Source organism: Centropristis striata, chromosome 5 (genome assembly GCF_030273125.1).
Source record: "Centropristis striata isolate RG_2023a ecotype Rhode Island chromosome 5, C.striata_1.0, whole genome shotgun sequence".
Lineage (NCBI taxonomy): Eukaryota > Metazoa > Chordata > Actinopteri > Perciformes > Serranidae > Centropristis > Centropristis striata.
Window position 1 is genome coordinate 39769047 of NC_081521.1, and position 27852 is coordinate 39796898.

The 27852-nt window shown below is 39.3% G+C and overlaps 1 protein-coding gene across 1 annotated transcript in view; it reads left to right on the forward strand.

The window, feature by feature from the left end:
• Window positions 1–27852, forward strand: part of LOC131972153 (cadherin-4-like) — a 276681-nt gene that overhangs the window by 102506 nt on the left and 146323 nt on the right. The window contains exon 3 of the mRNA XM_059333934.1: window positions 12563–12586. Within this exon, the coding sequence (XP_059189917.1) occupies window positions 12563–12586 (24 nt within the window). The remainder of the gene's footprint in view (window positions 1–12562; window positions 12587–27852) is intronic.

The window sequence follows — 27852 nt, forward strand, 5'->3', positions numbered from 1 at the left end:
GTCCATTTTTGAATTATTTTCATGTCTTTGTAAGTCATTTTGTGTCTTTTTTTGGTCATTTTGTGTCTTTTTTTAGTAATTTTGTGTCTTTTGGTGTCCTTTTTTGGTCATTTTGTGTATTTTTTGGTCATTTTGTGTCTTTTTTTAGTCCTTTAGTCCAACATAAAATGTGATTTTGAATCTTTTTTTATCATGCTCAATAAATAATTTTTTGTAGCATGTAGTACACTGAGACATTAAACTGCATAATTTTCAATTGAATTCTGGAAAAGTTGGTGTGTTCTAAAACTTTTGACCAGTAGTATATATATATATATATATATATATATATATATATATATATAGGGGTATATATATACATATAGGGGTATATATATAGGGGTATATATATGTACCTTTTGCATATATAGTGTATATATGCAAATCATTATTCCTGCTCTTAAGAATCCAGCAGTTTTGCCAACTACCTGCCAAGACTGTATCTAGTACAGAGAAGAACAATGAGAAGAGGTGATGAAAAGAAAGGGCCCAGATAGAGATAGGTCAAGGGTAAGGAGAGAAAGAAAATGAAAATGGGGGACGGGAAAGTTGGAAAAAAAGAGAGAAAGCTCTGGCGGACAGCTGTGTGGGAGGTTAAAAAGAGAGAGTAAATGGGGAAGAGGACGGAGGGGACCACTACTTCTCATCCACCGTCTGATCTGTGGGTGGCAGCGATGACTGATGGAGAACCACTCAAATTGAAGGTCATATCCGAAGCCCTGCCATTTAGACTGCCACTGTCGCAGGGGAGAGGATAAATAAAGCTCAGATCGTCGTGTTTATTCACCCCACTTTCTCTGTTGCTTTGTCGATGGAAGAGGGAAAGACAGACAGATGAGGCAGCAGCCAGAAAATAAAAGATCGGAATGTCAACAGATGATTCAGAGTCGTCTAAGTAGGACTTATCTTATCGTACTTACAATTTTTTTTAACAAAAGACATTCACACGCTGACATCCTCAGATTAATATTCAATTTCAATAACAAAGACTTGATCCTCCTTGTTATTCTGTCTCCCATCGTTTTATACAACACATTCATGTCTCAAATTGCTGATTTTTTTTTAAATGTATTCCTATTATTTAGTGATTTGTATTTCCTCCAGACATTCTCACAATAGGGTTGGTGAGTGATGGAAATGAAAGGATAGCTTTTACTCAAATCCAGCTAAGTAGGATTTTGGTTATCAAGTGTGATTATTATTTTTTTTTTTACTAAATAAAAGAAGCGGCACAGACAGCGGTAGCAATTACATAACCATTTGTCATCTAATCATGTACAGCCCAAATAGGGTGAAACAAATTCCTGGAGGAAAACTACAGCAGACAGCATGTTTCTGAGTTGGGTTTGCCCAGATTGTCACAAGGCTTAGAGACAGCAGTCTATCACTGCTCCAATGTCCCCGCAGTCTGGCTGGGACACAGAGCTATTCGTTGGCGCTGGAACCAGAGCTGGAGCCGGACGTTCAGATGGGGCTGTTATCCCCCAGGCAGGGCAGGATTCTCACGGCCAGACGACCTCACTGCCCAGACTCTAATATCTGATCAAGAACCATCTGCTGAGGCTGCCAGAGCCCACACGCCCCCCATCCCCCAGACCTTTCCAAGGAGAGCCCAATGGGAAATCAAGCTATTAGCGGGCAATTAGAATGATTCTGATTTGAAAAGCAAAGCAGCACAACAAAATCAACACAGAAATTACACATTTGCTGCTATATTAATATAGGTAGATGCATGGTTCATACCTGCTCCCTGTCTTCGTGTCATGCTTTCTCACATGATTCACCATTTTACATATACACTACTGGTCAAAAGTTTTAGAACACACCAACTTTTCCAGAATTTAATTGAAAATGATGCAGTTTAATGTCTCAGTGTACTCTGAAATGAATGCATATTTGCAACATTTAAAATTCTTTATTGTGCATGATAGTATTTTGGAAGTAAAAAAAAAGATTCAAAATCACATTTTACGTTGGACTAAAGGACTAAAAAAAGACACAAAATGACCAAAAAAAGACACAAAATGTGGATCAAAGGCGTGGATCAAAACATGGGCTGCTTGGAGGAGAAGGATGTACTGCAACACGTTTTTTCATACAACACAGTAAAAATACAGTAAATTTAGCTTATTGTTCTCATTAAATATTTACCAAGACAGTTCTTAAGCTCCCAAGGTTTTAATTTTTTATTTAATAGACTTGTCAAACTTGCAGAAATGGAAGAATAAATTAAAAACAATTGGAAAAAGCTCTTTTAACTATATATATATATATATATATATATATATATATATATATACACTACTGGTCAAAAGTTTTAGAACACTTTTCCAGAATTAAATTGAAAATGATGCAGTTTAATGTCTCAGTGTACTCTGAAATTAATGCATATTTGCAACATTTGAAATTCTTTATTGAGCATGATAGTGTTTTGGAAGTAAAAAAAAAGATTCAAAATCACATTTTATGTTGGACTAAAGGACTAAAAAAAGACACTAAATGACCAAAAAAAGACACAAAATGACTAAAAAAATACACAAAATGACAAAAAAGACACCAAAAGACACAAAATGACTAAAAAAAAGACACAAAATGACCCCAAAAAAGACACAAAATGACTTACAAAGACATGAAAAGAATTCAAAAATGGACAAAATAGCCCAAGACTCCATAGAGTTAAGTTGTTAACCCATTTCTTGTTCCCTGAAAAAGGCCTACTTGTATAATTCTGAAATGTACATTATCTTTCAGTTTTGGTTAAGCTTACCTTTTTTTATTTACCTCTGGCAGTTCACCACTTACCTTTGTACCCTTTCAAGCTGTTCATTTGACTTGAACTGCTTGAATTTCAATAAAAAACTGGAAAAATTGGGGTGTTCTAAAACTTTTGACCGCTAGTGTATTTTTCCTATCTCCCCAAAAGTCCAGGAAGAAAATGAAGGTTGAAAAGTTGTATTTTGGACGATCTCGCAACAGTATTGGGTCCCAGCAGGCTGGTGACCAGCGGCAGCGATGGCTCTGACCTGTATAAAGGCCGCAACAGAAAGTTTACTGCTTCGACAGGGAGTCAAGGCAATCTGGTATCAAATCCTCGTGGCAGACACAAACCAAAGGTCCATCTTCGCAGCTGCTGAGGTTGCAGCGGTGTGTGAGGGTCCATGGTGTGCTCTAATATTCTCTTCAGACAACAGTGCCTTCTGCTATGCACTAAATACAGTTTTTCTTTCTTGTCTGTCTTTATATTTAAGGCCAATTTCAAAATAACTCTCTGAACCTCTCTCATGGCCGTGTGCAGTTCATTGTTGTGGTTGACCTGGAGGACCACTTTGAAATTATATATTTTTTCAACCTGAAAACCTTATCTAGAGACTTCACAAAAGCACATCTTTTTTCCCAACCTTTCCATTCTCTCTCTGTACCTTTCCAGGCTCCATAAATTTGTGTTGACAGTACTGAATATTGTTTTAATCAAAATATTATATCTCTTAAGTTGATATTTTTTATCCTCTTTGATTGTTTTGGTTGACATATAAATGCCACAATAATGCAATTGATGAATGAAATCATGTTTTTTTTCTGCCAAAAGTGACATCCTCACTCCAAAAAAAAAGCCAACTTGTATTTTTTGGCCTAAAACAGTGATTTAATTTGGTAAAACTTGGAAATATAAATTACTGACATTTAGGGCAATAATGTAAGTTAGCACAACAAAGGAAGCCAGTTGTCTGCTCAAAAACAAGTTGGTGAGTTGTTGTTACTTATATCTTTAAGTTGGGGTTCACAACAAGGGACAATAGTTCTGATAACTCTTATTTCTTTGTTGTGAAATTTGGTCATCAGCGAAAGCTAGCGGCTAACTGATGCTAGTGGCTAACTGATGCTAGCGGCAAACTGATGCTAACGGCTAACTGATGCTAACGGCTAACTGATGCTAGCGGCGCTGCTTGTTACAGCTACAAGAGTAGCCATTAGCGTATCAATGCTAACTTAAAATTGTGGTCGAAACATTAAGAGACAGTTATTACAATGTAAAATTATAAGTTAGTACAACTTACAGTTGAGTTGACAAAAATCTGAATTCAGAGTTGAGCAACCTCAAAAACAAAACTTAAAATATTTAGTTTAATTGTCCAACTTAAAATTTTACCGAAGTTTGTTGCCTTAAAATTTTGAGTTCACCCAACTTTTCTTTTTTTGCAGTGCATGCCAAGTGGAATATTACCGTCATCATGATCTAACAAGGTGTTTTTTGTTGCAATAAGAAGATGTCTTTATGAATGGACATGTATGAGCATAAGATGGAATGCATCACAGAAAATACAAAGAAGGTGGCAAAGTGCATTTTGCACCAAGTTTTAATGGCCTGTGCAAACAGTTTCTGCTCCTTCTGTGTGTCGTGCAGCGCCATTCGCCAGACCTTGATAACAGTTGGTTAATGGGTAATGTGCCACACAAGAGTGATGCTGCACTTTCTGTTTTCATTTTGTTGCTGTAGTGCAGTAATTAATCCAGCTGAACCCTTTGTGCTCACAAAATAAATGCTTTCCATTTTCATTAATAGACAACTCATTAGTACATAATGAGCAAGAAGGCAGTGCTCCCCGCTCTCCCTGTGCAGTACGTAGCAGATGAGCATGCGCTACACTCAGCTAATTAAAACCTCGAATTGTGTTCTGTCTTCTTGTTTTCCTTCTGTGGAAAGAGGACAGACACGTGCTCTTAAAACATTAGCTTAATGAATCATGCTAGGTAAGTGTTTTACATACCAGGTAAAAAGACGACACAAATACTGTACTCAAAGTCAGACAGAATATTAATATATGTTTGCAAAGCATGTTGCTCAATAACATTAAGTACATCAAAATGCAGTTACCTGTAGTTTGTATATATGGATAGGAGTTGAGGCTCATGTCTAGGCATTTTATGTCTAAACTTTGCAGTTCATCAGTGTTTAACCCTTAATGAATGTCCCTCTTCCATTAATGTTTAAACAAGCAGAACAAGATAGATAGATAGATAGATAGATAGTTAGAGCAGTCCGGTATTCAAGTACAATAAAATACAATAGAATAAAATACTGAGGTAGCATAAATAAAAACAACAATAGAAAAAAACACAGAATAGAACAAGGACACTTAAGAAGTTAAGAAAAGAACATCAGTTGGTAGGATGGTTGGCAAGATGATGGTAATAATTAAACTGGTGATATGATGTCACAATGCTACAGTGACTAGATGGTATATAATAATAATAATAATAATAATAATAGTACAGTATATAATATAATATAATATAATATAATATAATATAATATGTAATAATAGAAAATAAACAATATAAAAATAAAATGAAAAATATAAATACAGTAATTACAAGTAAAATTATATAATATAATAATAATAATAATATATAATAATAATAATAATAATAAATAAGGCTATAACAAGTAATTACAAGCACAAGCTGTCTGTATCTGTCTGGATGATGGTCTTTGGCTGTCGCTGACTGTAATTTGGAGCTTCCTGCTAAACTTCCCTCTAATCACCTGTTGTCTCTCCCAAGAGATGTGGAGAAAAATAATCCACTAGTGACATTAAGGATATTATACACCCAGGAGTGGAAGGTTACCACTCAAAAAAGCCAGGAAGTAACCCACAGCCCTGACGTTGAACACATGTGCATTGTTGTAGGAACAACTTCTGGTTTAGGATGTTTCAGCAGACACCATATGAATTCTGTCCATAACATGTATGATTTAATTCACTTAGATCTCATTCATATCTAGGTCAATGGTTACAATAGACTGGTGTCACCATCCATCACATAGTGGCTGCTTCAGTTGGTAAGTTTAACAGATGAGCTGTCACTGTCCACCAGTGAGTGTGATTAAGAGACGAACAGCTACAGTGTTGGAATTTATCCTAATTACATTATAGAGATGATATATCAATAGTGGTTAATCATCTGAAGACAGCAGCGTTTGTTTCCTCTGCAGTCTGCAAACTGTATTCTATACACAGCTCACATGCCGCCACGTGTGAAATAGACATACATTTATGTGCATGCACATATGCAGTCATACTCGCACAATATTTCTTTTTTTATACCACCTTTCAGTGGTGATATGGTTTTCATTCGTCTTGATGAAGTGATGATTAGCTGTGAGGATTCCTCACTTCATGATGGGGATAAAATCGAACCCAATTTCTGGCTGTAATTAAAACTATTCCCCCAGCGGACTGCTGGAAGGCCACAACTTGAGGAGGTCAATAGACGACAGGTTTCCAATAGCAGTCTAATTCAATCAGTCTGGGATGTATAGTGTATGTTAAGGATCAAGGGGCAATTCCTTAACAATCACATACACCGAGCATACATTTTTAGCACCAGAGAGCCACGAGGCATCTCCAGTCCCACCCCGGGGCCTGGCTACTCATCATCTGGAACCATCCGCATACAGGATGTCAGTGACTGCTCTGGGTCGATTTGAACTAATAATGTCTCTAAAGCTGTGGTTTTAGTTTGATATTCAATGCTAATTAACTAGATGTTTTTGGTCTATGTTCACATTATCTTCTGTGTGCCGAGTTTAATGACCCAAGAACATCCAAGGAACTCTGACATCCAACTGGATCGCCCTCAAGAAGTTTCCTTTAATTCCCATACAGAGATTTTCAGAGATCTTACAGTATACAGTAACAATATAATCTACCCCTGAGAGCCGCTCAACAGCAAATGTACACTGTAAAAAATGTTTGTAGAAATTACAGTAAAACACTGTCAAATTATATCAGAAATAGGGCGTGAAATTAAAAATGTAATATCACCGTAGTAGACACTTTTAATTACCGTAAATCAAAGAATGGCACAAAACTTTTACTTTTTTCTGTCATAAACTATAGAAAACACAGTTTTGCTGTAAAAAATATTAGATTTTTCATTTAAAATGTATGGAGAAATACCATAACGTCACAAGGACATAACTACCCTAAAAATAATAGCAGACCAAAGGACCTAACAAAGGACCTAAAATGACCAAAAGAGTCACAAAACGACCAAAAAAAGAGACAGAAAACGACCAAAAGAGACACAAAACCATCAAAAAAGACACAAAATTACCAAAAGAGACATGAAATTATAAAAAAAAAGACACAAAATGACCAAAAAAATACGTAAAATTATCAAATGAGACACAAAATTACCAAAAAGAGACACAATAGGGATAAAATGGCAAGTGATTTTTCAGTCTAAATGACAGATTTAGCTGATATTTACATTTAAATTTAAAGTAGAAAACCCGCTCACTGTATTTTTTACAGTAAAGTTCTGGCAACCACAGCTGCCGGTATTTTACCGTAAAGTAAACAGAATATTTTTTACAGCGTATGAAAACTGTCCAGATGTCGTCACATGAAATGTCACACAGAAGTGTAACTCGCACACAAGGTTGAAAAACGTGAAATATTATTATGAAGGAACGAAAAGAGGTTAGCAAGGCAAAATCTAAGAAAGTGTACCTTCAGCCAAGAGATGTTTTTCTCACTATCATCATTAACTTAAGTTATATCCATCACACAATGCTTATGGCTTCAATTCAATCTCATCTTGTGCAGATGTGTCAATCCTTCATTTAGACATGCACTAAGGCTAGAAATTACCAGCTCATTGGTCACAAAAGAGAGGAAGCCCTTTCAATCAACTTGAAGCTTTCCTTGCATATAATGTTCTATATTTTGATGCTCACAAGTGACAGATGACACAAAATGTGCCAAACTGTGCAGAAAAGTGCTGACAACAAACTTTCGCTGACAGTCATCTATGGTAAAACGTGCTTGTTAACTTTTACAACACAGCACTCTCTGCAGTTTGGCAACTTTTGTGTTATTTGTTATGGGAGAGCATAAGAGCATTAAAATGCACTTTGACATGATGGAAAGTCATTTCTCTTTTTGTACAGTGGTCTCCTCAAAATGATTGAAGACAAAGAAATACTCTGCGGCTGTGTTGTGACATGAGATGATGATGTGAAAGCTGTAATGGTTCCTTCCAGTAGCCGGTGGTTAGCACTGCTGTCTTCACTGTTCAAATACAAACTTTGTCCCGCTGAGGCAAGCTGAAGTGGTGAGCAGAAAGAGAATGGTTGGCACTTTGGTAGAGGTTCAAATGTTCTGGCTTGCTACTTAGTGTGTCCATGGCAACTACAGGAACTACACCGGGTAAAACAATGGAGGAGTTAATTTGACTGGTGTGAGTTTCCTGAATTGTATGACACATCTGAGGCTGATTTTTTTCGAATGGGTCAAGAAACTGTTTATTTTAACCCGTTGAGGCCTGAAAAACCGCTGGGCGATTTTAAAATAAGCCTCTAATTTTCTGGAAATTCTGGAAAAATTCTGGAAAAAAAAGTGGGTAACAATTTACAATAACCATCTAAGTGATGTTTATAGATGGTTTATAGACCAATTATTAATCATTTACAAAATTCTATACATATTTAATCTTTAAATGTTTTCAAACAATTTCTTAAAGGTATAAGAATCATTTTGAAATCATTTACATACTTAATATGGTGTTAAAAATGTTATAATGAGTGCAAAACTATTAATAAACTAAGAATTATAATGTAATTGTTTGTTTATGGTAAAGAACTTATCAACTTACATTAATATACCTTCTATTTGGCATTTATAAATTATAGTTCAACATTAATACATTTTCTATTTGCCATTCTAAATGGCATATATACGGTTTATAAATGATGATTGAACATTAATAAACTATCTGTTAACCATTTATAAATGATGGTTATTGTAAAGTGTTACCAAAAAGTGTGAACTCTTCTACTAAATAATAGATTTTTCAGCCTCTGTAGCAGATAGAAATGAAATTCAAAAAGTATTTGAGAGCTTATACAAATACTACAAAATGACGTAAATGCTTTCCAGGCTTCAATGGGTTAATAGTTAGATGTCTGCTTAGTTAAGCCCATGAGTGTGGCAACATGAACCTCCCTGGTGACACTTTCTCCAGTTGATGTGCGCCCCCGAGACAGTGTTGAACCCTGTTATCAGTCAGTCAACATGTGGCAGAATTAGTAGTAATTGCTGGCTGTGTGCAAGCATTGATTGTTTTATTTATGATCCTCCTTCAGATCCATAGGTTTGGTGTAAATCCATTTACTCTGGCTGTCATTCAGCGGCAATATAGGCTGGCCTTACTTGGAGCATTCACTAATTCAAGCACAGAAACCTCTGCTTCTGTGGGAATATAGTCAATGAAATCTGTCGCTGAGTGCAATTTCAAGTTGACAGTTTTTCATGTCTTGATGTTTGACTTGTTCTCTGTTTATTGCCTGTCTATGTATTTGATCCGAAATTTAGTCACAGAGTAAATAGATATAATTTTCATGGGTAATGAATGTTTTTAACGACAACATGAATTTATTCTGTAAGCATGCCTGATTAGCCATTAATATCTCTAAAATGCGCTTTCGTCTGTGTTTGTGTCTTGACTTGTTTTTCATTGAAAATATAGACATCATATTACGTTAAAGCCCAACAAAAAAAGGATACATATTTATTTAAATAAGTAATGAAATGTCTTTGTGTCTGTCTTGCTTTCCATTTCTCTTCTTTCGTTATATTTGAGGGTAAATATTTGAAAGGTAAAAATTATCAAGAGATGTTTATTTTCATATTTTAGAAACGTTTCTTCAAAACGAAGCTTTTAGTGTCCTCAGGCATGCTTTTGGGCAGTCTTAACTTTACTTGGCTTCCATGCATCCTTCGCAGTGGGACACCTGTTTTGACCTACAGCCATGCTTTACATAATACTCAGACCCACAGGAGTACTGCTGTGGGCGCATGGGCACATCGAAACACCACTCACATATTCACTGCAAATTAGTCTCCAAATCCATATAAGCCACTGATAGCTGGGAAGAAATGCAGTAATCAATGACGGAGGTTTTCTTTACCTCCTTAAACAGCAGAGTTATTTATGTGGGCTGACACCAATCAGCATGGTGTCTCTGTTCTGACCCAGCAGAGAGAGGCAGGGCTTTTTTTTTTTATTATTTGTTATCACCAAGCTGTTGTGTGTGGTGATTATTTATCATTATCCCCCCAAAAAAGTGTTAATAGAGAGCATGTTAGCACATTTTCTTCAGATTTCTCCCCTCACCAATATATTATATCCGTGTGCACAGAGAGCAAATGACACGCGGTGTAGCACCCTGCTGTTTTCTGCAGGTAACTATGCGTCGGGGCAATTAATTAATCTATAATTGAGATTAGGCCTTGTTATATTAAAATTAAATCACAGTTATGTTGTGTTGTCTCCAGCTTTGTGTTTAGCCTCTGTTAGCAGAAAGCTTCATCTCTCTCCCACTCTACACATTGTGATGTACTGTGTTTTACTCAAATTAATTAAACTGTATAATTTAAAACAGTCAAAACTAACACAAATCTATAGCAGCAGGGTTATTTTTGCTGATCTCTTCATGTGCTGCTAAAATCCTACTCAGGGTGCATGTAAATCAGGAGATGTGCTAGAATAAATGACATGCCTGTCTGATGTCCACCAGCTACCTGTCACTGTTGCTGTCTTAGTCACTCAGACTTGTAAGACTTCTGGTTTTGGCTTCCATTATAATTCATGTAAGCTTTATAAGCTCTTTTTCTTTAACTACGTTGATGGATGGGTTTTGCAGTAGTGTTACATAATAGTGTTAATTCACAGACATGGAACAATGTGTAAAACATTTTTGGATTGAAGTTTGGCACAGACTCTCTTGATGAACATATGGACTTTATCTGTGTATGTTTGACTGTCAGCTGATGAGCTACAGATGCTCTTTTTACCATTAAATTTGAATGTTCAAGTCAGTGTATAAATATTAAATACTTGAGCTTCGAGCACAAAATAATATTTGTAATTCTCCTCTCCCATTTAAGTGATGATTACCTTATCTGATGTTGGAAATAAATTAGTAAGTAAGCTTTCAAAACTCGCACTTACCAGAACACTTTTCAGTTTGGCATGCTGTCGTCTTTCTTTTACATAATAAACAACAAAAGGAGAAAGATACGGGCCAGTAATTGTGACATGTTGGGTAATATTTTATCGTCTTTGCGGCTACCCCGAAGGTTTTAACAGTGGTGAGAGTTTGTAAGCCTTTGGGGTGAGAAGGAAATGGACCAAGGATTTTCTTTTCGTGATAAGGTTGACTGCGCTGGGCTGTGAGAGTGCTTCACTAACTAATTATTTGAAGCCTCCTCTCAGATTAGGGTAGACATGCAGAGCTTATGGACAGTCGCATAGCAGACAATCAGACCATGTAATAACCAGAGGGCCAATATTTGCTCAAATCCACTGTAACACCACCTCACAAAACAAAAGTGTGTAAAGCCCTAATGCTCAGTCCAATCCCACGCCACACTGCCTTGATAAACACCGAAGCCACCCCCACAATGGGCGCCATCTTTACTCTGGCAATTAGGCAGAGCTTTGGATTATCACTTCTTCAGCCCAGCACACCACAAATCCATCCGGATTCAATTATTCCCTTCCCATGTCTGTGGCCATTTGGGCTTTTTGGGCACATGGCCAGTAGAGGAATGTTCTAAAGGATTCAACTGTGAAAGTACAAAGTTTATATATATATATATATATATATATATATATATATATATATATACGTAGTTAAAAGAGCTTTTTCCCATTGTTTTTAATTTATTCTTGCATTTCTGCAAGTTTGACAAGTCTATTAAATAAAAAATGAAACCTTGGGAGCTTAAGAACTGTCTTGGTAAATATTTAATGAGAACAATAAGCTAAATTTACTGCATTTTTCTCCTTCACAAGCAGGGTTTTTTTTGTGTGTGTAAATGATCAGTGTTGTATGAAAAACGTGTTGCAGTACATCCTTCTCCTCCAAGCAGCGCATGTTTTGATCCACGCCTTGTGGGCCAGGAGTGTCTCTAGTGGGCTCTGAGTAAGAACCTAAAAATGCGTACTGAAAGGATTTGATTTGCTCTGTCTCACTGCACCTCAAAGGCATTATTTTTACTTATTAGAAAGCTCACTCAGGGTAAATAGTGTAAGCGATCAAGGGTTTCCAGGGGTCTGGAGACTCTCATCTTTCTACTTGAGGCCTCTCTTGAATGTGTTTGCTTAGATGCTTTCCCCCCCCACCTGCCCTGTCCTTGTGGAGTATAAAAAAAGCTGCTGTGTGCATTACTCAGACAGCCCTCCTTTATGTGTCCCTATGTGTGTTTGCATGTTCAGGCACAACTAAGCGTGCATGAATGAGGTAAAGTGGATATTCTTTGCAGGTCTGAGATGAGAGCCCCCCCCTGGTTGTGTACAACCCCCCGTGTCTGTTTATCCTCTTGGGTGGCTCGTTTCCCTCCCAGCGAATCACCCCCATGGCTGTCATCTCCTGCATTTTATGTGTGTGCTATACAGCAGCCTGCCAGTTCCTAACACATCCTTCTGTGTGTCTCCTGTCTTTTATCTACAGATACCACAGTGTCATCACAAAAAGGTAAGACAGCACTCAATCAGTCACCTGTGGATCCCCATGAATTTTTAGACGGGTGCTAGTGGCTGTGTTGCTCTGTGTGTTTGTGTGCAATTTTTGCTAATAAGATGAAAAACCTTTTTGTGGGGTTGTTGATGTTGATTTGAAATTGAGTCATTCCGTATTTCTGCTACAAAACAATCTGCTTAATTACAAAGTCAATCACTCACACCCACTGACACCTAGACTGAATTATCCTGCTATCCCGCAATGACAGACAGCCCACACTCTGTGTTTTGCATTGCTTTCTGTAAGTCTTATGTTAAGACTAATCACTGTTCTGTTTAGACTCCTCCACACTTTCATGTGTATGTTAATGTGAGGTTGGGGGAGGTGAGTGTTTTGCACAGTGGATCTTCAGGGAGAGACGGGAGATGTAGGAGGGGGAGATGTTTGTAGGGATGTACCTGTAGGCTGTTTTGATTTTGTTAGATGATGGGGCCACACAGTCAAACTGTCTAAACAGCTCCGGGGGTCTTGTTGTGAGTGGCAGCCTGCAGGTGTATGCACCGAGCAGTCCCAGCCCTCTACTCTTCATAGTGGAGATCCAGTAATGGCAGAGGGTGTGTCACGCTCTGTGATTGCAAAGCAGGAGCAGACAATCACTCCGGAGAACTCCCTGCTGATTTTGTTGAAACTTTCTTTGAATCCCTACTGTGCTTCTAAGAACTTCGGTGTTGTTTTTTTACGGGCTCTTACCAGAGCGGAACAAAACGCAGGTGAAAATATTTTCATTGTCACCTGGATCTGATATAATGTGCACGACATGTATATTTGAAAATCCTAAACAGCAGGAGTGTCTTTGGGAATATGGCAACACTTTTCACCACACGAAGCATCAGATCTGTTGGAGCAGCTTGTAGATACAGAGCAGGAGGCATTGATATAGTGCATTTGTGTGACAGGTTACACTTAGTGTGCCCTCACCCACCCACACCGACACACAGAAGCACACACATAGCGTTGTGAGGCCTATGTATGTGATGACTATGAGGTGTACGATGCTGTCAGATGGGCCTATAAAGGTAAGTGATGTGGGTTGCCCAAGCCTCACTCTCTGATAAATGTTGAAGGGGAGCAGAGGCTGGCATGGCGTACATCATCCCCCCACAGCCGCACTCGCATACGTTTCTGAATGAGAGGGAGATAAATAAGGCCACGCAACCCTGACAGTGAATGAATGCTCACTTTTGTGAGCCTGTGCGTGTCCATGTCTGTGTCTGACTTTTGTGCATTTGTACGTCTTTCTTTTCTTGCCCATCCAACGTGTCCAATTCAAATCTGTTTAGTCAGGAGCGTCAACAAAAACATCCACTGTCTCTCAGCCCCACACATTGAGAGAGCCATCGAGAAAAATAGCCTGCCGCATTCATTCATACTCTGTGAGTTATAGATGGCTATGCAGCTATGACAGTGCCATCGCTACCGAAGAGCCATGAGGCCTTGAGGCAAAGATAGTGTACATAAAGCATGTGTTTGTGTGTGCACAACTGGTATATTAGTGTGTGTGTGTGTGTGTGCATGCATATGTGCACATGTTCTTGTGTGCCTGAGCAAGAAAGATGGTGAAACCAGGACATTTGTGCACACTGGCAATGTCAACTCCCCACACTCTCAATCTGTTAATATTCAGCATGAGAGATGTGGGTCTCCCATCTGTTAAATGAGTACAATGCTACAGTACATGTGTTAGGCTGAGGAGTATTTAGGTGCAGGTAGTCTTCAAGCTGTGGTTGTATAACCTTTATATTGTTCCTCACCAATATCATGATTAGCACAGAACCTCATTAGAACGTGACCTTATTCTTTAGTTCTCTACTTTTGTAGAACATCCCCGCTATTCGCCCCCCCACCATGACATCCTTTATCCAGCACCTCTCCACCCCCTTACACTCCTCCTCCCTCTCCTCTGCCAAATGAAGTATATTTATGGCACCTGTGCTGGAAAAACAGTCTCCAGGAGACGTCCCTCTAATTTCATTTTCAAAATGCCAGCAATAAATTTATCAAATGGGCTGAATCGAATCGGAGTCACACGCAGTGCCATCCGTCATGGGCTGTCCCTCAGGGGCCTGTGGGCGTACTTAAGCCAGCCAAAAACCTCTGCTGGCAGGAGAAAAAGACTGAGTGTTGAGAGGGGGGAGGGGGGGTCCTGGTAAGAGGGAAACCAGATGAATGTACTAGAAAAAATATGCTGAGAGAAGATGTGTGTGCATATCTTTATGTGCTCAGATGCACATGTGCAAGCATGAATTAGCTCTTGCACGAGTGTGGATGCACAGAGGTCAATGCTAATTCCTCGACACATAGGAGCCTCACGGTGGAATCTGAGTTAAGCACTTTGGCTGTCGATGTGCCAGCGTTATAATTGATTAATTGCAACACAAGTTAATTGATTGTTTTGCTGTTTTTTTTGCATTTGTAAATCCCTCTCAGTTCAAACACCACTTTGAGCTTCATCCCCTCCCCTGACTCTGGAAACTCCAGGTTCACACGCTCTGTGCCCTCCCACTCCCCTCCCACCTCGCACTTCCTCATCCTCTGTACCTGACTTTGGCACCTTCGCCTCCGTCTTTAAATGCCTTTGTCCCTGCTTTCCTTTTGTTTCACCCCTCTTTCCCCCTCCTTATCTTTTCTTCTCCTCTCAGCATTTATCACTGCGCAGGTTAAGCCAGGCGTGAGTGAGGGTAAAGCAGCTTAGTACTAACAGGGCTAATGAAGTCAGGCCCTGTATTCCTCTGACGGGGATCAGTGGCGCTACTCTGTGAAGCCTGTCAGCGTTTAATGATTAGATGAAACATTCAGACACCGGCTCTGAGAAGACAGGCACACTGATATGTGGTAATACCCAACCGTGGTCTCTCTTACGCAGATCTGCAAACATTTATGCATGTGCACACACTCACGACACAGACACATACAGTACACATGCACCTACTCCTCCTACTTTGCAAAGGTGTTGATTTATGCCTCAAACATGGCATCAAGGGTATACACTGCAAAGTGATTGGGAGAAAAAACCAATGACAGAGATTCAGAGAACGAGCAATCTGGCTATTGATTCCTGTCATGTGCAGGAAGGTGGAGAAAAAAGTAAGCTGCTAGCGAGAGATTTACCCCTCGCCTTGATAAGCAGATTGTAAACAACTCCACATAGCCTATTCAAGATGCACGCTGTGATCCATGATTTTTCACTGCTTCCCAATTCTACTAAAAAAAACATGATAGAAGATCAATCAAAGGCCAACATCTCTAAACCTTTTTGAACATTCGAACATTCATCTCTGATTCTAAATCCTATTAGATAAAGTTATCCTTCTCTGGTGCACATGCCTGGCAGCTTAATGTGTGGTGGTGCTGAAGTGTGTGTTGTTAGTATGTCAGTTAAGTCAATGTCAAATTGGGAGGGTGTTTGTCTGTTTAAATGCTTAAAACGTACTTGATTCCTGTGGTCTATGTCTAGTACCTTCAGGTTGAATGCACTTATTGTAAGTCGCTTTGGACAAAAGCGTCTGCTTAATGACATGTAATGTAATGTAAAAATCTGAGGAATAGAGTGACAGTGGCAGGGTTGGGTCAACAAGCTGCCTGTTTGTCAGAGTAAAAAGTAAAAAGAACTTCCTGCTTTTTGCCCCATTAGCTGCACATGCTAATTGATCTATCAACTTACAAGGAAACAACACAACTGCTCTGTTTGTCTTCTTTCCATCCCCTCCCCTCCTTTCTAAATCTCCACATCTCTCTTGTTACATTTTGTTCAATATCTTCCTTCCACCGCTAAATTGGGAACACCGTTCTATCCTCACACTAGTAATTTCTCTCCCTTGTGTGAAATTACCTGTTTAGCTTCAGCTGATGAATCTTAAGACACAATAAATACATCTCTGTGCATTTCTGGCACTGTGCAGCAGCTGCTCCTATTGCTCCATGTATATCCTGGTTTGCAAACTCTCCTTAAATGCACTTGGAGACCCTACATGAAAATATAGCTTTATAGGACTGAGTCTAAAGATTGCACATGGTTTGATGATTAAGTGTCCTTTGGCAAAACACTGAACCCAATGGGCAGGCAGCTGCATTCGGCAATCAGTGTGTGACTGTGTGTGTGAATGAGAGGCCAATTGTAAAGCACTTTTACCATCAAGGTATAAAGGCTGTATTAGTGCAGTCCAGTCACCATTTTCCATGTAATATTATGCCTGAAGCTGCTTAGAATTCATTAGAATAAAGTCTATTAATGATTTATCTTCAACATTTCTTTCCTCCTCTTGTGATGGTTTGGTAACTTACCACTTATCTAAAGTCTACTATTAACAGTACAGCGAAGAGTTAGAGAAAATAAAGAAAAATAGGCTTCTGGTTTATTTTTCATCACTATTTAATATAGCAATTAGAAAGCCCACAGCTTCTCAAAATTGGTAACTGATAATCACAATGCAGTATTCCCCATGTGATCTTCTCAGCTATTAACAGCCTCGTAAATCCAGCTCCAAAAAGCCTCTCTGACACCATTGCCACACCAGAGTGTGATGAGTTTGCCGCGTTGCTCAGAGATACGATAATAAACATTAAGTTGACTACTAGCTGGGGTGTAAATCAAGATGTGTGTGAGACCTTGTCTGAGCTCATTAAAAAAGTAATGCAATTAAAACCTCATCATGCTCCCTTGATCCCGTCCTGACCCTAAAGGGTTCAGTGTTCAGGAAGTGCTGCCTTCACAAAACTTGACCTCTTAACCTCTGAAGTTCTTCACGTGCTTTGACATTTTTTAATCTAATTCATGTGTTTTTTTTATTAGGTTAAATACCTTACTGTCACTCCAGCCCTAACACAGACACATTATTTGAAATTAGATTGAATATAGTAGAAAGTACCAATGACAAGAAAAATCCATTCAATCATTGCCCTCTCAATGTAAAAGCTTTCATTTTCTCAGTTCAATTTAACATATTCACATATCCTCAGAAAGCAGGACATAATTGAATGTATTTGATTTGTGAATTGGTTTGAATGATGATTATGAGTAACTATTATAAGTAATAATGTTCTAAACATCACAACATATTCAGAAAAGATGCATTGCAAAACATTGAACCACTAGTATGAGTAGTAGTCATAGCATCAGGTAAGTCAATTGTAGTAGCTAATGTAAATTATTACATTCAGTTTGTGGGAGCATTTTATTTCTTTATTTTTTTTAAATAGTTGACACAGAAGCTATATCTATCAAAGCACCAATTGTATCATTTTTATAGACTTTTGTAAAGTGTAAATCATATATCCAAGGCTTAAAATAACAGGATAATAGCTTAGCAGGTGCATACGTTTATCATTACTAATTCATTACTTCATTTGTTCCAAACAAATTTAAATCTGTTTATAGATGGTGTCAGGTGCTTTTATCTTTCATTAAAGTAGATGTTCATATTTTTATAGTGCAGTTATTGTTTCATTCATGTAATTGTTGACTGTCAGTAATTAGTGCAAATTGTTATTGAATAAAACAATAAATAACAAGCAAAATGGACACATAATAACTTGTCTATGTGCTACAGTGTCAGCTGAGTTCCTTCATATCCTTGTGAAGACATGATATTATCACATATTCATATCTCAGCTGAAGTTATCATTTTAATGTTTTTTTAATGTGTTTTTTGTGGGGGTTTTTAAGGAACATAAATGTGTTTTCATCATTTTAGGAACTCAGGAACTGCTTTATTTACACAGTAGGGTCTACCAACTTATTTGCAATCAGGGTTGTATGGCACTTAATTAGTTCACTCTATGATTTTAAGCGAAGCTCACAGCGTGGCTCTTGAGCCACCACTTTGGTTAAAAATAACATCTTAACCCATTGAAGCCTGGAAAGCGGATACGTCGTTTTGTAGTATTTGTATAAGCTCTCAAATACTTTTTGAATTTCATTTCTATCTGCTACAGAGGCTGAAAAATCTATTATTTAGTAGAAGAGTTGACACTTTTTTTCCAGAATTTTTCCAGAATTTCCAGAAAATTAGAGGCTTGTTTTAAAATCTCCCAGCGGTTTTTCAGGCCTCAATGGGTTAATAACCATTATATGGATTTGCATGCGATTTTGCACAGCCATTCTCGGTCACCAAATGATGAAGTCTGACTGGATTGACACTAAATTTGGGACATTTCTCCATGGTGCCCAGGGGTTTAATCCAAATCATGTCGGGGATCTGCCTTTTTTTCCTCTTGCGTAACCAGCAGGCAAGTTTTACTCAGTCAGTAAAATAGCTACACATAGACTGGATATATTCGAACAAAATTGATAGTTCCTAGACAATATATCCTTATGATTTTGGTGTTCCCCAGATTTTTTTATCCAGCCGCTCCAGCTAACAAAATCTGTCACCAAGAGAGAACTCTGATTACTTTTGTTCTTGTTGTCCCTCTGCCACGTCTTACTCCAATAGTCCCTCTCCTTCTACAGTATTGCAATAATACTTTCCCATTCAAGATGAATTTGATTGACAGTCCATTCTTGCAACCATCATAAATATGCTTTTATATCAATACTATCACCAAGCCAGTTTTAAAGTGATTTTTTTTGTTTTAATTCTTGCTCAAAATTATGCTTTGGCTGCCCAATGCTGCCCACACAAGAGAACTACACTACAATTTAATCTAATTGAATGTATTTGAACTTTTATCAACCTACTCCCACATTTTTCTTAGATGCAGTTAAACTGCTTAAAGCCCTGTGTGTACTGCGGAAACAGAAGTTGCTTACAGGCTTCCTCCATAGCAGTAATGAGTGAATGAGTATGTGAGAACATGCGTGGTTTGTTTTCTCCTGCGTCCTGCCCGTTCTTCTTTGGATCCCTGCAACGAGATTCATAATATCATCTATCTTTTTTTTTTTTTTAATTCAGCAGTGTGCACTCTGCAGGAGAGAGAGGTCATTATAGGCATGATCTTGTCTATTGACTCTCTCAGGCCAGCTAATAAGGTCCATGATATATGGTATTTAAATGCCAGCAGAAGACACGGTGGCCAGCCCAAACAAGCATAATTGAAATCTCTGTGACAAGATTGTTGAAAAAAGACATAGGGTTAGGAATGGTGTCACCTGTGCATGAAGCAGTAGCTTTTTTTTTCTGCAACAATGTGAAGGTCTCTTCGTTATTGCACACAAGAGGCTAATAATGTGTTTTGTTTGCCAGGCTAAAACCTGCAACATGTCCAATTGAGTGTTAGCCAGTGATAAAGATAAAGACAAAACCCCACATAGAGAGCCTTAGCAGACCCACATCTTATACTCATTAAGGCTGTCTGGCCACTGAAACATTTCTCAGGCGAAGACAGAGAGCAGATAAAGGCAGAGACAAGTATAACAAAAAGAACGGAGACAGAAAGTAAACTGATCACTACTCTTTCTTATAGAATCCGGTCTGAAGCCTCAACTGCCAATTAGATATGAGAATAGCCTGTTCCCTTGACAGATGAACTTAATTTGATATTCTGTGGTCTGCTCAGCAGGGTGCAACACTGATTGCACTGGTAGATGGAGTTTTCAGGCCATCCGTACAGGCTAAGTGTAATTGACTATGTAGAGATAGACCGCAGCTTATCATAACTGTTCTCTCTTTGGTAGAGCAGTTCCATTTAAAAGGTGCATCAGCTCTGTATCTGATGGTGTGTGGCAGGTATCTGGAAGATTAGAGTGTGGTTACAAGCCCAGAGACGCTCGTGTTGCAGTGTGGCGTCAGAGCCGCAGTATTCCCATGGAGCAAATAACTCTCCGTCATGATTCGACAACATGTTATTGTCACAGGATAACCTGCTCCGAGTCACTTAGATGATTCATACATCTTTGTCTGTTTACTGACAAGGCGCCACAGTTGGGCTCGGAGCCCCACGGGGCTGGCATTGCCGGGGAAGCGGGTGGCATATTGCACCCAGCAGGACAGCTCCTATGTGGGCCTGCTCGGCAGAGGGATTTGGCCAGCTTGGATTAGCCCAGCAGGGTGAGACAGAGGGATACCGACAGGGAGGGACCAACAGAGAGTGGAGGGGAGAGTACATCAATCTCTGATCAGTACATGGACACCTGAGAAAGCTGAGAAAAAGCAGCTGAGACTCACTGTGAGTCCAGTTTATACACTGGTGCTCAATAATCACCTGTGAAACATGAAACTGCAAAAAACTAAAAGCCACAGCAACAATTAGACACATTATAATTCATATTATCTTCTGAAATAGTTGAGCCCTTTTTCACACTTTTCGATTTCTTCTTTTAAGTGCTATAAATTTCTTGGCGAGGACATGTGAATATTCATTCAGATGCCCATAATGAGATAAACACATCTCCTGACTCCACAGTCACACTAATTAAGCAGACTTTTTCCTTCCAGTGCTGTGCTCTCAAACCTCGTCCACTGCTCTAAAGCACGTCACCACAGTAATGGCAGATGGGTATTATCATGCCAAAAATTAATAAGTAAGTTGAATAGTTGAAAACCCACAAACAGGAAAAAAAAATCCAGAGCCAGTTGCCTCTGACAGTCTGCTGAGGAAACGTGTCTTTATTCTTTGCTCAGGCTGGTTCATTTCTGTCCAAAGGATGGATTTAATCCAAGAGTTTATTACCAAACTTCAGATGCAAAGCCTATCCGTTTTCTGACACCAAAGAGGGCCAAGAAAATGAATCGGGGTATGGACAAATTGGCATCGCTCACACAAGCGCAGTGGGAAGAAGTTCTCAAATGTAGAAGTCGTGTCTTCCTTCAGCTCTCCTCCAGCACTGTTCACAGTCCCTCTGATAACTATTGTCAATTTTATATTTTACGCATTCACAGTATATTCTGTTAAGTTTATGTTTTACAGTACAAGCCGATGCACGGACACATTTAAAGCGAATCATTATGCTACGGCTGTCTTCCCTTCGGGCTCATGTAATAAGATTTTGTTCTATTAGAGAAAGAGAGAGACGAACAAACGAGAGGATGAGAACGTATCCTATTGTGAGGGTTTTTTGTTTTTTTTGCTCTATATGGTATTCAGGTCCCACATTCCCAACATGGTAGAATTCCCAGGGTTCTGTCCCTGCTTTGAAACCAAACATAGAAAAACTCTGAAGGCACACAAAACCATTGTCAGGGTAAGAGAAGGACAGTCACATGCCACAGGAATAGAGAGAACTGTGAATCATTGAGTTAGGCATGTTATCTGTGGGAAATTAGCTTCACTAGGTGCTCCATACTAACCATAATACAAAATAATTAACACCCTCATATTTAGGATGGGTTATTGAGAAGGGAAAAAATGGAATTTGCCCAAGTGTTAGGGAACTAACCATTTCATTTAGTTTTGTTTATTTGCAGTGTGATGGGAAAATCCTTTCCCATCCGCTCACTACTTCATACATCTTTTCATACATGTGGCATGTGACTGACAAACAGCATAGGCATATCTTTTTTTTGCGTAAGAAGCATGAGGCCACAGAAGAAGAAAAATTCCAGTGAAAGGATAAGGATTTTGAAAAAGCAGGAAAAAGAGTCCGTCATTACAGTACATTATAATGAGTTAACTAAGGGATGAGGGTGAGAGGAGAGGATGATCACCAAGTTCTTTAGGAATGTTGTAATGCTCCCCTGATGCCCTGATGGGATCAGGAATTACTCGTTGGCAAATCATAAAAAAAATACTACAGTATAAGCTCAGATCAAGGATTAATATAAAACATGTTAATTTATTCATTTGACATTACCCATGCATGGCTTTTGGTTTCAGCGAGACAAATAAAGCCCTTTCATCACCTTCCTGTTGTGTTTACAAGACCTGTCCTTTTAAGGTTAGGGTTTTTTTTTGCCACTTTAAGTAACCATTTTACACTTAGCAGGAATCAGGATAACAAATTACTGTGCAAAGCTACGCAAGTTTCCAGTCAGCCTGTTTACCCTGGAGAGAGACATGGCACCTAGGAAGCAAGCTAGGCCCAGATGGATTATTATTCCAGGCTAATTCCGAGCACAAATCAGCTCACAGCCATCAATAATTCATGTGGAAGTCTTTGAAAAGTAAACACTACTTAGCCCATTAAGAATCCGGATTGGCACAATGCCATAATGGCACGAATACTGTACACAATTTAACTGCACATACAAAGGGTCTGTAGCCACTACAGAACAGAATGTTTGTGTGCTGTATGGAAATCCAAAACTCATTAGAAGAAGTTGAGTCTTTGCAGGCCCATAGTATTACCTGGTGCAGCATTAGCATGAAATTGATGCTAAAGATGACAGTAGAGGGAGGCAATTAGAGTGACAGCTGGTGCTGGGATGTGTTGAGTTTTGTGGATTGATCTTCTCTGTCGGCTTTGTTTCTGTGCACTTCAGACACAGGAGATTTGCGCTTTTGTTCAGTCAGTAAATGCATGTAGCTTAAATGCTAAAGAAGATCACGCTCCCACTATATAGTAGTTCATTTTACTCTTCTTTTTCCGATATTATTAGCACATTGACTTTCCCTCCTATTTACCCTCAGCCAATTGTTCCTTGTTTGTATTTCATGTGCTTTTTCAAGGTCTGTTTGTGATACTGAGGCTACAGGGACTTGCTGGGTGTGCAGTATGTTTATGCTTTTAGCAATTCCCCGTCCTCAGCATCATAATTCCCACCTGAGCAATCTAAGATAGGGAGTGGTCTCTGTCTGTCTAATGCTTATTGGATAAAGAGGAGGTTCCTGTACTGTACTTTTTTGTGGTATTACATGCTTGTTTTCTTTCTTTTTTTGCTTCCTTTCTCGCATCTTGCAATGCTCTGGAGATAGTCTACTCAGTACAAACAGCATCTGTCCGTGAGAATAATAACATCTATAATCGTTCCCAAGAGAGACAACAGTGGGAAACAGTTCTTCTTCTTCTTCTGATATATGATTTATAGGCCCCATATATATATATATATATATATATATAGCAACTTTCAGGTTATCAATGATAACTACTATTTTGCATTAGCTATTGTGTGATACTCCCTGTCTGTATATTTTATTTTTCTCCTCCGTACATCTTTTGAAGCATAACTTATCAATCCACCAGATGGGATTTCATGTGGAGTTGAACCCGAGAAATTGCCATATTAGATAAAACCACATAGCAGGTACGGTTTTTTTTTCATTTTCATTTTATAGCTTTTCGATAAGTAGCACTCATTCCTTTCCTTTAACCCCTCCTTGGATGTGGGAAGTAGTCCCTGAACACCACCATCTAACAGGTAAAAAAATCAAAAAGCCAGTTCTTGGAGGGAGCAAAACAACTTTCCAACATCACAAGTGAGGGAAAACTATATTCACATAGAATCAGATCTTCACGGCAGGTTTTCAGGCATATGGATTTATGTCTGAATGCAGAGAGGAGGGATATAAGAAGAGTTGGCAGTACTCCCGGGTGGATTGAATGCCTACTTTGTACATTATGTGTGTAGGGAATGTGTGTGTTTGCATACAGGTGAGCGTTCCGATGCTCGTCTGTTTGAGTAGACATGTATGTGCACACTCCAGTGTACGAGAATTATCACTCTTGTTGCAGCTCACTCCATTAGTGGTTAGGGATTCCTGTGCTCTGCTCCCAGCCAGAGGAGACCAATTAAAGCCATCAGGCTGTGTCGGGGGAGCCGGGCTGCTCTCAGAGCCTGCGGAGCTGGAGAACAGAGGGTTTAGACTGGCTCCATCCTCCTCCATCAGCTCTGCTGTGCCTGCAGACAGACAGTACAGGGAGATTTGAGACAATTACAGGTATACTCCTGAATGATACAGCACATGTGCATAAATTCACTGCTTACACATTTTGTATCTGTGCTTTTCTTTTTTTTTTGAGCTTTCATCCCCTCTAGTGCATCTATTTGCATTAATGTGCTTTTATACATACATATTATTATAATAATGATTATGATCATTGTCTATAGTCATTAAAGGCTGGCTTGCAGCATACACTGTTGCAGAAGGTCAGGTCCGTCTGTTACGGGGTTAACACGAGAAAGTTATCGCTCATACATATTCTTAAGGGCAGCGTGGAGTCTCCAATACAGCACCTTTTGGCTGTGAGAGGTTGTTGACATTTCCCACAGGCCTTATGGGTAATGCATTCTACATAAATTCTACTTGTGAAATATGTATTTCAGTATCTCTTTTAAGAAAAACAACTGAAATGCGTAAATTTCTCTTGCGAGTTTTAATCCAATAGATAATTAGAATTTAGATTTAGTTTGCTCCCAGTGTTCATATGAGTGAAATCATGTCCTACTTTGTTAACCTTTTTTTAATGACCTTATTTCATTAGACGGACAAAAACATAGTGATTTAAAACAACAAAGGTTTCCTATGCTACTAAGGTGCCTGCTTGAATACTTTTAAAATAATCCAGTCTTCCGAGTAGAACTGCAGGAAGAAGTAGCTAAGATTCAGCACAGTTTGAGGCCTTCCCAGTGGGTGTTATTATTGTGTGGTTTTCTTGCAGCCTTCCACACTAATTCTCCTCTCGTCAGTGATGCTCGACCATGCTTCAGGGCTTTGTTATAGCATGGAGGCCGGAGATGTCATACCCTGTTACAAAATAAGGCACCAAGTATGAACTTCCTCTCCCCTTCTCCACCCATCACCTCTCCTCCCGCTCCCCCACCCCCCTGCCCTGGGAATCAGTAGCGTGGAAATAGAGCCCACTCCATAGTGTCTACTCAGTAGGTAATAACTCGCTGCTCAAGCTCAGATAAAGAGCTCCATTCATTAAAGTGGCTGCTCTCTTTCTCCACACAAGTGACACCTATCCCCCTGGAGAGCAGCGGTGAACTACAGGGTTGGAGCTCCAGGCACAGCCTCCGCCGGCCCTGATTGCCTCCCTCCGAGCTATTCGCAGGAGCCTAACCCCCTCCACGCACCAGCTCCCCGAGCCTCATTCTCCATCTGATCTTCATTTCTTTCAGTGGGAATCCCTAATCTTTTTTTAACCTCATCCTTCATTCCCCTGCCTTCCTCTTTATACACTAACTCATTGCCTCTATTATCCCTTTCGCCTTCACCTGCACATCTCCATCTGCTGCCCTAATCACACATCCACTCTCTTTCACTGCTGTCACTCGCACTCGCTGATACTCTCTTAACCACGCTCGTGTCCATCAACAGCTTTGATCGTTCCTCTTTTCTCCATCCATCCTTTGACATCTTCTCTTCCATGCCTTTCCTGTTCTGTCTCTTCAGCGTGTCTGTGAGCTCCCTAAGCACTGGAAGTCACTGATGCATGTACCGGTCAGTGGTACTCATGGGTAATGTGTAGATCATTCATCCTGTGGACAGGTATGTAATAGAGGCGGGACGAGGGGGAGAAAGGGGACAGTGGGAGATCTCTGGAGGTATGAGAATCAATTTCATCGGGAATCACCGGAGCGAAGAAGCAGAACCTTTCTCTCTCTTTGAGGTTTTTCTCTTTCTTCCCCTCTCTTTCTCTCTCCGTCGTGTTCCCTCTCTTTCCCCCTCTGTCTTCATTCCCCCACTCTGCTATCTCATTCCTCTCTGACTGCTCGTACTGATCAGCTCACAAGACTCTTTAGCATTACACTAGCCAAGCAGCAGGATAAATCCCTACACAAATTAGAACACAGAAGCCATTATTTAAGTCAACCCCTTCTTTTGGCTCCAGCAAGAAAATTATAATCCTGTGTTCAGAACTGCAGAATAAAGGAAACACTCTCTCTTTTCTCCCTTCCACCATATCTCCGCAGGCACAGTAGTGCATCAGAGCAAAGAGAAGAGAGAGAGAGAGAGAGAGAGAGAGAGGGAGAGCAAAATCCCACAGAGATTTCCCCTCTAGTGCTAAAGCTGGCCATGGTGAAAGACTTGCTACACTTGTACTGGAGAGCCAGTGGAGACAAATAACAGTAACATGCATGCAGGCTCTTTCAGTCACCTGTGAAATTGGGCTTTGGTTAAAACAGCTCAACATGCATGCGCTTGATACCTGCAACAAAGACATGCATGCTAATGTCTTTAATTGCATGAGCATCAAGCTCAGGTTCCACTTCATAAACTGAAATGAACGACTATTGGCTGGCTAACACACACCATTTGACCTGGCACACTAGAGGAAACGATGATGTGGGAGACAAGGAAAATTGCTCATCAATCACGACCGCGGATGGTCAGGCGCTCTCATCTTGTAGTAGTAATGTTCAGCGAATTGATTATGGAATGATGAGGTGGAGTAAAATGCTGCGTCTCACGCATTTATAGCAGACTTAACAATTTTTTTTACATTTATGATGACCTTAAAAGGTTTACACAGATGTTAACGTTTATACACAATGCCTGCAATGGAGTGTCAATCCCGTGTATTATCTCTTATTTGAAAAGGAGACAGTGATGAAGTGAGATGAAGAATGCGTGTGCATTTGAGATTTAAAAAGAGACGGAGAGAAAGATAAAGTGAGTGAAAGAATCTGAGAGCTGAGGGAGGTTCTGCCGAGTGGGTTTTCCACTCTACTAGTACAGAAATGATGCATAACTCCACAGTGTGCCCTTTAATTGGTGCTATTAATATCAGTTAAAGTTTTAATACCTATTTATTAAAACTTAAACTTTTTTTCAGAGGCCTAATGTGAATGGTATTATGAATCTCAAGGGCTGTGCTCTATAAAAAGGCTCAGACATAAATTATTAATGCTCAACCACTTCATCTGCAAGATCTCACTCCTACAAGATTTGTTAAAAAGGAAATAGCCCAAAGGTCTAATATTAGGATGGATTTTCAACATTAAATACTCTACATGCAAGTTCCATATTTCTTGAATAATTCTGTTAAAACTCTACACGTCACCTAGAAACTTTTAGCAGCGCCTTTAACCTACACATCGTTAGCTTGTGGAACCATGACAGGAGACGTCTGGCCTAAATTGGTCATGTATGAAATGTAAACAGAGTGTGGAGGAAGACAGAGAGGGATCCTAATGTACACAGTAGACTAATTTGTCTGTTTATATCATTAGAGTCCTTTCCTCTGTCAGATAATGTGTGATATGAAAAGCCCTTGCACTTATCTGCTGAAAAAAAACTGCAAATATGAAGAGAGAAACATTTTCGGAAGCCGCAGATCCAGTTATCCCCTGTTATTAGAGTTAATTATGGTTCAAAGATTAGAAACTTTCTGCTCTGACACTGAGTTATCTGTAGTTTATAGTTTGAACTAAGTTCACAAAGTTTTTAAGTGCATTAAGTGG